General features: G+C 36.5%; 1 protein-coding gene across 4 annotated transcripts in view; it reads left to right on the top strand.

The window, feature by feature from the left end:
* CHPT1 (choline phosphotransferase 1) overlaps nucleotides 1–12,583 on the top strand; it is a 35,940-nt gene that overhangs the window by 8,721 nt on the left and 14,636 nt on the right. For all 4 annotated transcript variants that reach the window (XR_001156019.3, XR_001156017.3, XR_001156018.3 and 1 more), the window contains exons 2-3: nucleotides 5,998–6,145; nucleotides 6,787–6,928. Coding sequence is in view for 1 of the 4 variants with exons in the window: in XM_012772653.2 (XP_012628107.1) it covers nucleotides 5,998–6,145; nucleotides 6,787–6,928 (290 nt within the window). In the remaining 3 variants the exon portion in view is untranslated. The remainder of the gene's footprint in view (nucleotides 1–5,997; nucleotides 6,146–6,786; nucleotides 6,929–12,583) is intronic.

The raw sequence follows: 12,583 nt of genomic DNA, 5'->3' as shown, positions 1-12,583 counted from the left end.
TGTATGACTTCCAAGCTAAGATATCAGTTTAATTTGTGCTTCTAAATAAGTTGTTGCTTCTGAATAAGAGTGTTGTCAGAAGGCACTGAGGAAGTTTTAAAATCATGATTTAGTTTTTCTCTAATCCTGTGATGAATAATAGAATCCTATAAATAATTCAAGTATCTAGAAAAGTGAAAATTTTCCAAATACTCAGCTCTTTTATACAGCTCTTTTTCAGTAATGTAACTGGAAAACAATTTATCAGTGGAGACTTTTTCTTTTAATGACTAGGGGTTATGATTGATTCTTAGTAATTATTTTGTTTTCTAGAACAAACTTACATGATAACCCTTCATGAAATCAAATAAAATTCATTGTTAGAGAAGTTATTGCTTAAATTATGAGATAGCCACATAATTGAATACCATGTAGTCATTAAAGAGAATGATGTAGATCTATATGTTTGACCTGGAAAGATTTCTATAATATATTGTTAAAGTCTGATCTTAAAGATACAGTAGATATTATAAAAACTATATAATTAAAAACTTTAAATGTTTGAATTTAATATTACCTGGAAAAGTTCTATTTTAGAAATAAGTTCCTTCTGTAGAAGTAGCACGATATATTGCTTATGACTTTATAATGTACAGTCCAAGCCTGATTTTTCCTTCCTTATGTTTAAAACTTTTGGAAATAAGTTCACATGAAAACTAGAATTAAATTGAGGTGGCTGTGTAGATCACTTCCTTTACGAGTCTCTGTAATTGTACCCTTTTTGGAAAGACTCCTGGAAGGAAGGTGTTCTGTGTGCCTCACCAAGTAGATCCCAACCTGTTTGCAGAGATAACAAGTTAGAAAAGAAGTCGGAAAAAATGCAGAATATTTAGTAGCTTCCAGCTGGAACAGAGATGGGGAATGAAGGGAAAAGAGAAGATAGGTCTGTCTCCTATGTCCTTGGGAAGACTGGAAAACTTAGAAAGACTTGGGGAGACTTGGAAAAGGAGTGACCAAGGTATTGGCAGGTCAGTGTACCTTTCTGGGTTTAAAAGAAAGGCGACTTCTTGTGGCTTGCAGCCATTTCCTGTGACTCACTACCACTTGAAATTGTATTGTGTGAAGGGGAAAGTGCTCCTCAGCAGATTTCATGGAAGGAGATAATTTGTGAACAATTCAGGTGAGAAGTTCCATCCAGCCTGTGTAGCCTGAGGCGGGATAGATCTCATTGGTCAAGTCAGAAGACCTGGGTTTGATTTCTGGACCCAGCCTCAGTGCTTGCCTTGATAGGAATTATCACCCTTCCCATGTTTTAGTTTCATCCTTAATATAAAGAACGTGATGATAACTGCCCTATCTCTGTGGATTTCGATATCAAATAAAATAATACATTAAAAATGTCCTTTGTACTGCTGTTTCACATCATATTACCTTTTTAATCTTACCTCTTATAATTACCTGTTTTAGAAACATGGATTCAGTCACTGACTCATGAGAACTTTTCACTTTCAGGCCTCTACCTTGGTTTTGGCCTAGACCTTTTCTGTCTTTTCCTTATTTAAATTCCCCCTGTCTCTTTCCTTATTTAAATCCTAAATCTTAATGCCTCAAGAATCCTAATGAAGTAGTTTTAAACTAGGAAAATAGTCTTCATTTCCTTTTCTAAATGAGGAGCAGAATGTGATCTTGGGCAGGGTCCACCCCCAACTGTGGTGTCAAATTTATTTCAGTATGAATTTCTGTTAACAGCTTCACCTTTAGACCTGCCTGCAGCCAATCTCTCAGATCAGAGGTCAGAATTAAGCTTTTAATTTTGATCTTTGGGAGTACTCCTTGAGAAGCTCTAGATTTTCAGTATAAAAAGTTACATGGAAGGGAGAAATGGAAAATCCTTCAGGTGAGATGATTATTTTCAGAATTCTGTCATTTTGGGGGAAGAGTATTTGATGGGAAAGAGGAAAGAGAAAAATGACATTTTATGTCATAATAGAAATTTTAATAACTTCAGCTTCTAATTTTATATGTATGTTTAAAGTATAACTTTGATCATGAAAATTAAAACAAAATAATTCTTCACAATAGAAAAAACGAGTAAGAATGAGCTAGCTTGGCATGATCAACTAATTTTTGAGGTCACAATGGGGAAAGGTCAGTCTCTTCAATAAATGGTGCTGAGAAAACTGGATTTCCACATGCAAAAGAATGAAATTGGACCCATATCTTACACTATATACAAAAATCAACTCAAAATGGATAAAAGACCTAAATATAAGAGCCAGAAACGATAAAACTAGAAGAGAACATAGGGTGAAAGCCCCTGGACATTGGCCTTGGTGATGGTATTTTGGATATCACACCAAAAACTCAGGCCACAAAAGCAAAAACTAAAACATTTCTGCACAACGAAGTGAACAGACAAAATGAAACGGCAGCTTCATTTGGGAAAAAATATTTGCAAACCACATATCTGATAAGGGCTTAATACCCAAAATTTATAATGAACTTAAACAACTCAATATTGGAAAACCAAATAAATTGATTAAAAAATGGGGAAAAGACCAGAATAGACATTTCTCCGAAGAAGACATAAAAGGCCGAGCACCGTGGCTCATACCTGTAGTCCCAGCTACTTGGGAGGCTGAGGCCGGAGGGTCATTTGAGCCCAGAGGGGTGAGGCTAGAGTGAGCTATGATGATGTCACTGCACTCTAGCTGGGAGACTGAGCAAGATTGTCTCAAAAAAATTTTTTTTTACTAGTTTGAAAAAGGTTAACAGAATTGTTCTCTGCAAAATACTTCAGGATTCTCTCAAAAGATTCTAAGTGGGTTGTGTTTTGTTTGTTTTTTCATTCTTATGCTGCCATGATTCTTCAGTTATCTGTTTGCTCTCTTTTAAATTGTTTCATAGTTTCCAGATAAGCTTTTAAAAATATGCTGATTCGAACTGTGATATTCTAACATGTGTGTTTATAACTCAAGTTGTTTCTCTTCTTAAATTATTTCTAATTTATACTGATTTTCCTTTATATATGTGAGACTTAATAAGTCCTTTTTTGTTTTTTTGTTGCTCACAGCAACCTCAAACTCCTGGGCTCAAGTGATCCTCCTGCCTCAGCCTCCTGGGTAGCTGGGACTACAGGCACATGCCACTTTGCCCGGCTAATTTTTTCTATTTTTAGTTGTTTGGCTAATTTCTTTCTATTTATAGTAGAGACAAGTAAATCGGCCAGTAAATTCTTTTAAACAATTAGTACTGGGTGGCTCACACCTGTAATCCTAGCACTCTGGGAGGCCAAGGTGGGAGGATTGCTCAAGGTTAGGAGTTTGAAAACAGCCTGAGCAAGAGCAAGACCCCCGTCTCTACTAAAAATAGAAAGAAATTAATTGGTCAACTAAAAATATATAGAGAAAAATTAGCCGGGCATGGTGGCACATGCCTGTAGTCCCAGCTACTTGGGAGGCTAAGGCAAGAGGATCACTTGAGCCCAGGAGTTTGAGGTTGCTGCGAGCCAGGCTGACGCCATGGCACTCTAGCCCGGGCAACAGAGTGAGACTGTGTCTCATAAAACAAAAACAAAAACAATTAGTACTGCAATCATTATTACTGGACATTTATTGTTAACAAATGATAAAATCTTTCCTAAAAGTAATTCGAAGTAAACTGATACTTACTTAGAAAGATTGAAGAATGGGGTAGTCAAGTTGATTGGATATTTATAGAATTACCACATAAACCATATATAGGTTGGTATTTTAAAGATTGTATTTGCTACTAAAAATATGCAAAACACAATTTAATGACAATAGCTAACCTTTATTGAGCAGTTACTATATGCCAGGCTCTGTGTAAAGGAGCTAAGAATTTTTTTCATCAGATACTATCACCTGTGAGCATTATTCACATTTTTTAGATGAGGTCATCAAGTCTTAAAGAGGTTAAAAGACTTGTCCAAAGTCACACAGCTATAAAGTAACAGAGCCAAGGACTCCAATGTGGATCTAACTTCAAAACCCTAATTCTTAACAATTTTTCTGTACTTCTCTCCAAGATGTAGAATTCTGGGCTGATGTTGCTATCATGGTCCCTGAGAAAGTGGAATTCATTTGTAAAGTGCTGAAAGAAAAGAATGATCATTGTTAAAATTTCTATTGATCTGTCTTCAAGTTTACTGATTTCTTTCCTTTGTCATTATTATCTGTGCTTCTGTATGTAATACATCTTTTCCTCTGGCTTTTATGATTTTCTCTTTATCACTGGTTTTAACTGATTTGATTATTATGTACTTTGATGGGATTTAAAAAAATATTTATTCTGCTTGGGATTTGTTAAGCTTCTTGGATATGTGAGTTTATAGATTTTGTCAAATTTAGAAATTTTTCAGCTTTTATTTTTTCTTAATGTTTTTCATGTCCCACCCTCTCTCTTTTCTCTTTCTGAGACTCCAGTTGCTTATATGCTAGACTGCTTTCTGTTGTTCCACAGGTCACTGGTGCCCAGTTCAATTATTTTTAGCTTTTTTCTTTCCGTATATTATTTTGGATAATTTCCATGGATAGTCTGCAAGTTCACTGATCTTTTCTTCTGCAGTGTCAAATATGCTAATAATTTTATAATTATTTTACCATTCAAATGCTGTATTTTTCAATTCTAGAGGTTTCACTTGAGTCTTTTCTTTCATTTCTTTTTATAATTTTCATGTTTTCCTCTATCTTCTTGAACATGTGGAACATATTTATGATAACTATTTTAATGTCCTTGTCTGCTAATTCTATTATTTGTATTTATTTTGATTATATTGACTGATTTTATTCCTAGTTATAGATCCTGTTCTTCTGCTTCTTTGCATGACTGGCTATTTATTTAGTTCTTTATTTTTGATTGGATGCCAAACCTTGTGAATTTTACATCTTAGGGAGCTAGGTTGGTTTTTTTTCATAAGATATACTTTGTGCCAGCTGCAGTTAAGTTACCAGGAATTAATTGGATCCTTTTGAATCTGAATTTAAGTTTTGTTATGGTTATCCAGAGAAGCCTTCAGTCTAGGATTAATTTATGCTCGCTGCTAAGGCAATACACTTCTGAGAAGTCTACCTAATGCCCCAGGTATTAAATAGATCTTTCTGTTCTGTCCGGTGGGAACACGAACTATTCCCAGCCTTGTGTGAGCTTCAAGAATTGTTTGACCTTCCTTCAACATTCCAGTCTTCTTTCCCTCGCCTGGGTTAGTTGTTTTGTCTCATTCAGGCACAGATCAGCAAGGGTGCCTTTCTGTAGTTCTCCAACTTGTGCTCCTCTCTGCACAGCCGCCTCCTCTCAGGTCCTCTGCTCCACAAATGCTAGCTCCCTTGACCTTCCTGAAATGCTGATACATTTCTCCTCAGCACAGCAAGATTACTGGGCTCTGTTCTGGTCCCATTCCTGCACTGTGGTCTGGAAACTGACTCTGGCCTGTAAGCTGGAGCAATCATAGGGCTCACCTCATTTGTTTCCCTTCTCCCCGGGATCACAAGCCTGTGCTGCCTGCAGTGTCTGAGAACTATTGTTTCATGTATTTTATTGCCTTTGTAGTTATACAAGGTGGGAGAGCAAATCCAGTTCCTGATACTCCATCATCAATGGCAGCAAGTGTCTACAGTTTGCCTCTAAGGTCTTCTTTTTTCATAGTAAAGACGTATTGAATAATTTCAAAGCTGTGCCATATATGAATAGTATTATGTTAAAAGAGCCATGGACTAAGAATCAAGATCAGGGACCTAATCCTTGCTCAGCCATTTAACTTTGTGCTTCTCACAGTATGGACCTCTGTGACCCTCTACCCAGATGACTTAGAGCAGCAATTCTTTGAGTTCTCAATTTCACGTCTGTAGAAGGAAGGTTATCAATGTTCTTTATAACACATTGAGATGATACAAAGTGTGAGCCCAAGAAAATATGTTGATGGGCTTAGGTTGAGCTATTTTCACACAGAAGCTAGCTTGTTGTCACTTAACAGTCTTTATTATTTACATTTATTTTTAGGCACCATACTGGACATACCTATTATGTGCACTGGGACTCTTTATCTACCAGTCACTGGATGCTATTGATGGAAAACAAGCCAGAAGAACAAATTCTTGCTCACCTTTAGGGGAACTCTTTGACCATGGTTGTGACTCTCTTTCTACAGGTAAAGTAGTGGAGATATATAGTTGGGGTTTTTTGTTGTTGTTGTTGTTTGTTTTTGTACTGATACCCTGAAAATAAAATGAACTTAGCTGTTTGGTCAATTTTGGGGATAGATGTATACTTGGGAACAATTTTGAATAGTATGTTTAAAAAATATGTTCAAGAATTCATTCCGTGGCTGGGCGCGGTGGCTCACGCCTGTAATCCTAGCACTCTGGGAGGCCAAGGCAGCCGGATCACTCAAGGTCAGGAGTTCGAAACCAGCCTGACCAAGAGTGAGACCCCATCTCTACTAAAAATAGAAAGAAATTAATTGGCCAACTAAAAACATATATAGAAAAAATTAGCCGGGCATGGTGGCGCATCGTGTAGTCCCAGCTACTCAGGAGGCTGAAGCAGTAGGATTGCTTGAGCCCAGGAGTTTGAGGTTGTTGTGAGCTAGGCTAACGCCACGGCACTCTAGCCCAGGCAACAGAGTGAGAGTCTGTCTCAAAAAAAAAAAAAAAAAACATTTCGTTAAGTGTACCTTATTTTAATGCCAGAATTATTCCCTTAAAACTCTGTATTTGTAAGCAGCACAGAGCAGTTATTTCATTAATTATTATTTTTTCTTAATGGTTCTTAAACCTTGTTTTCTTTCAGTGTTTATGGCAGTGGGAGCTTCAATTGCTGCTCGCTTAGGAACTCATCCTGACTGGTTGTTTTTCTGCTGTTTTATTGGGATGTTCATGTTTTATTGTGCTCATTGGCAGACTTATGTTTCAGGCGTGTTGAGATTTGGAAAGTAAGTATGTTTTTGTAAGTTGTACATTTAAAAATATAGTGGAATTCATTTTCACAATCTCTTATGTCATTTATCCATAATAAGGGGAACAAATCTTCAATCAGTAATTTAAATTGTTTTTTAATTTATTGGAACATCCATAAATACTACAGCTTAATTTAAGTCTTTTAGGTAATTTGCATATTATAAATAGTTACATTATTTGATAATTATTTGTCTTCTCCCCTTCTCCAGCTTACTAGTCCAAGCTTACAATAGACAGGAGAAAAAGAAAAATAAGGGACCCAAGTAATATAGAAAAAGGATATGCAGTAATTAAATAAGTAGCCCTTGTCTCATATAATAATGTGATATGGAGTCTGAGGTCCTTTTTTGGTCAAATCTTCATGTACCCAAAAAGGGGAACCCCCTTGACACCAGTCACCAACAAGAGATAACTGTGAGACTGTCAGCTGTGGTAGACAGTTGGTGAGATGTAAAAACACCTTGTAAATGCTACTGCTAAACATCAGATAATATGTATTCCTCTGGTGACACACCAGGAAATAGTGCACAAAGCTAGAGTGGCATTCTCTGTTCCTGTTTCTCATACAGCTTCTTCTCTGCCTGATCCTTTTAAGAACCATCTGCCATTTGCTCTTTCTTGGCTTTGGCTTCCCATGTCTGCTAATTCTTTTTAGCCCCACGTTGATGCTCCATAGGAGAAACAGTAGCTCTGAAAAAAATCTCTATTAATGATAAATGAGAGAAGAAGGTCAAAACTATGGAGCACTTAGCAGAGGACAGGCTTTAGGCAATTTTTCACATTGATTTGAAATTATGGAATAATTGTATTTACTACCTATGGAGCACTTGCATACTTCAGGCACTATCCTAAGTGCTTTACATGCACTATCTCTTTTATTCTTCACATGAACACTGTAAGATGGGTATTACCTCCACTGTACAAATGAGGCAGTGCAAATATACTGCCAGTAAGTGGTAGAGCCACGATTAAAACTCAAGTCTATTCTTTGGTGAATGTGTATTTAAAGAAAAAAAAAAAAAAAAAACAAAACTCAAGTCTATTTGACTTCCAACCCCACACTTGTAATGACTGCTGCTTAATACAATGGGATCAGCAATGTAGTAGTTGCTGTGGAAGGACACCAAATTCATTTAAGATTTAGTCCCTATGTTAGGAGCTATATGGAACACTTATTAAAAAGATGAGAAAATACTTCTGTGACACTGCTGATATACTCCATTCCAAGTATAAAATGACTTGCTTTAGGTTTCCGGAAGTACTGAAGAAATTCTAACTAAGGAGAAGGTAACTGTGGGCAGAATGAGGTTAAGAGGGTTTTTATGGAAAATGAGAATCTTTAGCTGATTCCTTACATTCTGATCAAGAGCCCACGGATCAAAAATTAAGAATCTGTATCTATTTAATTATTAGATTAAGATATGCTAAAATAGAAAAGCAGCTTTGCAAAGTATAGTGCATTTTAGTTAATTTGCTGAACTTGCTATGGTAAACTGGAGAAATAATGTAATGTTTTGGTTAATTGTCTTTATTGTTATTATTTAATGACTAATACTTGCCCTTTTTGATTCCTATCTTCATTAAAAATCTTTCTGAATTAGTTCATGTTTCTGGCCTAGTTTATACTCATCTGCTATTGATTATTGATTGAGAGCTTAGTATATGTGCTTAGAATTGGAGATACAAACATGAGTCACCTGTGGATGGGACTAGGCCAGACAGACTGGGGAAGAGCATTTTAGGCAAAAGCGTGAGGGAAGTACTCAGAACATTAAGGAAATGGCTAATGTAGTTCAGTGCTGAGCCTGTAGGGGAGTGAAAGAGATCCTACGGTGTCCCAGGGGTCAGCCACTTAAATACTAACTCCATATGGCATTTATCCTAACCAGTATATTTGTTTCACCTTGCCAAAGTAAAAATATCATTGAGCCATTGAGTAGGATAAATTGGTGGTCCTGCTTAAACCAACAAGAAAGATCTCTATGTAGGCCATCAACTAAGCCTCTGGAAATTCTTACAAACTGAACCAGTGTCTCTTTTCACTAGGATGGATTTTCTAAAAGTCTATCAATTTTTGAGTTTAATTTTTATAGTATTTGAATACAGATATATGAAACCAGGCCAAACAATCTCAGAATATACTGTAGAAATTTATTTCATGAATATATTCTTGGTTCAAGCCTGTTTTATGTTGTTTCCCTCTTTTCTAAAAGAATGAAGAAAAAACATGCCAAATGAGTTTTTTAATTGGGCTAAAGAAATTAAGGTTTTACTAATGTCACTATATTTTGCTACATATTCCTTTTTCCGAATGTCAAAGCCCTTTAAATCATTTTTTTAGTATTGATTCTGCTTTAAGCATAATACTTAAAAGTACAGGTTCAGGAATCAGACTGGGTAGAATCAAATTGTGGTTCCAACATACCAGTTATTTGGCCAGAAACATATTAAGTTCATTTTCTTTAGTTTCTTCCTCCATAAAACGGGGATAGAAAAAATTAGCCGGATAAGGTGATGTGTGCCTGTAGTCGCAGCTACTTGGGAGGCTGAGGCAGAAGGATCACTTGAGCCCAGGAGTTTGAGGTTGCTGTGTGCTAGGTTGATGCCTCTAGTCTGGGCAACAGAGTGAGAGTCTGACTCAAAAAAAAAAAAAAAAAAAAAAGAATACTGATGCAATATCTATACAATGAATTTGAATAAGTGCTTTTGTACTATTTATGCCAATATTTATTGAGCATCCATTATATGTCAGGCCCTGTTCTAGGTGCTGAGGTGAGAGTAAACAAAACAAATAAAATCCCTGCCCCTGTGGAGCTTACATTCTAACATGAGGGACATACAATAAAACCAACTAAGCATGTAAATGCTGCATATAATATGTTGGATGGTGATAAGTACTATGTGTCAAGAACTGTAAAGGGCCTGGGATTTTACCCTACTTAAAAGCTACCAAGCAAGCATATTAATGTTTCTTGGATGCTGGCAGAAGATACAACATCTGGGTCAGAGGCAGAGGACAGCTTCATTACGCAGGACAAAAGCAGTAGCCAGAGCTTCATGTATGTGCCAGGTTCCCATGTTCCCACCCTCCTGCAGTCTCGGGACCACACAGGTGGGCCTAGATGCATCCCTGCACATGCAGTGTGTTGCATTATGGCGGAGGAATACTGAGGAATCGCTCCATTTTATAGCAAGCAGAAGCAAGCCTGCTCTTTGTCTTGAGGAGATGTAACCTCCTTCAAAGTTGCTCACTGAATACACAACCCCGAGAAATGGCTCAGGTAAAAAGTATTCAAGGTCTTGCATTCTTGGCACAACCAGCAAGAAACATGCAGGGATGGCAGCATTCATGGCAGATTGCCTCTCCTAATTGTATGAATAAAAAGCAAGTAGGGAAGGAAGAGTGACTAAATACTGTTATATTTTTCTAATGAATATAGAAATGCTTTTCTATACTGTTCCATAGAACAGAAATACTATTCTGTTTTACCTGTGAATATTTTAATTGTTATATTTTATCTCTTGAAAATATGTAGATTTCAGTATAAATACATATTTGTTACCTTGAATTAGATCATTTAAACCACAAAATGTTAGTAGCTAATTTTAACTATAATTTTCAATTTTTAGTTTATATAATAAAGTTTATAGTGTTAATATAAGTTTAAGTAATATAAGTTTAGTTTAGTAATGATGCATTAATACTTTCCTTAGTACAGTTATGGAAAAATTACAGTTAAAATCTGGCCCTATTCAGTCACATTGTCTTTAAGAAAAAAAAAAAAAAAAAAAAAAAATCTGGCCCTGTACTTATGCTTGCCATGTGAGATAAGGCATATCTTATTTATTAAATGTAGCAAGGGTCTTATGTAATTCAATAGCACAAAAAATGCTTAAAAGCTTAATTCTAGGCCGGGCGCAGTGGCTCACACCTGTAATCCTAGCACTGTGGGAGGCTGAGGCAGGCGGATTGCTCAAGGTCAGGAGTTCGAAACCAGCCTGAGCAAGAGCGAGACCCTGGCTCTACTATAAATAGAAAGAAATTAATTGGCCAACTAATATATATAGAAAAAATTAGCCGGGCATGGTGACGCACACCTGTAGTCCCAGCTACTCGGGAGGGTGAGGCAGCAGGATTGCTTGAGCCCAGGAGTTTGAGGTTGCTGTGAGCTAGGCTGATGCCATGGCACTCACTCTAGCCTGGGCAACAAAGTGAGGCTCTGTCTAAAAAAAAAAAAACGTAATTCTAAACCAAGCATTTTAAATTCAAGTCCAGTGTTAATTTGTATTGTGTGGTATTTTATTATTTACATGTGAATATTTATAAATTCAGCATTAATTTTCCTTTCTTTCAAAACCATGAGAATTTCCATATGGTATTAGATTCATTTCTCAAACTATCTGAAGTAAAGTACCAGTCCCTCTCCTCTCCCTCGATCCATCCTGGACTAATAATATGCATTTAAAAAATAAAAAAACAAAAAAAACTTATAAAATACAGACCTCAATATTTCATTTGATTCATAAGCAATATTATTCTGTCAAATTGCCATAAAAAGGCCAGGCACAGTGGCTTGTACCTATAATCCCAGCTACTTGGGAGGCTGAGACAGGAGGATAACTCAAGGCCAAGAGTTCAAGACAAGCCTGGGCAACACAGTGAGACCCTATCTCTGAGAATGAACAAATGAATGAATAAATAAAAAATGGATAAGAAAGTAACTTTTTTTTAAAAAAAAAAGGCCAGGTGTGGTGGCTCATGCCTGTAATCCTAGCACTTTGAGAGGCCAAGGTGAGAGGATTGCTTGATGCCAGGAGTTGGAGACCAGCTGAGCAACATAGTGAGACCCCTGTCTTTACATAACATTTAAAAATTAGCTGGGTGTGGTGGCACACACCTGTAGTCCTACCTACTGGGGAGGCTGATGCAGGTGGATTGCCTAAGCCCAGGATTTTGAGGTTGCTGTCAGCTGTGATGATGCCACTGCACTCTAGGCTGGGGCGACAGAGATCCTGTCTCAAAAAAAAAAAAAAATTGCTGTGAAAATTTCTAATGCTAACTCTCAATTTCTATACTTATCTCATTGGAACAAACTCTGTCCCACACTTTGAATAGCACTATTATGGATTTTTCTCCACAATAACAGCCTGGGGAGTTAAGGATATACCCTCACCATATCTCCAATATCCATCTTTTTTACCTTTTTTTAAGCCTTTCTTTGGATTTTTAAAAAATTGGATGCATTAGTGAGTTCCCTAAGTTTATTGTTACAGAGAATATTATTTTCTTTATCTAATATATCTTTCAAGCTTCAACTGTCTCTTCATAGTTAAATTTTTGAGTATTTGGTGAGTGATTCCACCATTACTTTTCCAATAAATGTCATAATTTAATAGATCTTTATCATATCCTTTCAGCTTTCTTTTTTCCAGACTCAAGAATTATAATCTGTTTAGTTTATCCTTACAAAGCACAGAAGGGGAACGCAACTATGAGTTTAATTTAAAATCTGTGGTAAGAATGATACATATGTGACATCAGGTTCCTAGCTCAACATCCATATGTGTCATTATGTTTTTATCTAGAGAAAGTTTGTTTTATAATCCTTATCTGCTTTCCTAGTTGCTTC

Source organism: Microcebus murinus, chromosome 10 (assembly GCF_040939455.1).
Source record: "Microcebus murinus isolate Inina chromosome 10, M.murinus_Inina_mat1.0, whole genome shotgun sequence".
Taxonomy (NCBI): Eukaryota; Metazoa; Chordata; class Mammalia; order Primates; family Cheirogaleidae; genus Microcebus; species Microcebus murinus.
This window is presented reverse-complemented; position numbering and strand designations above follow the sequence as displayed.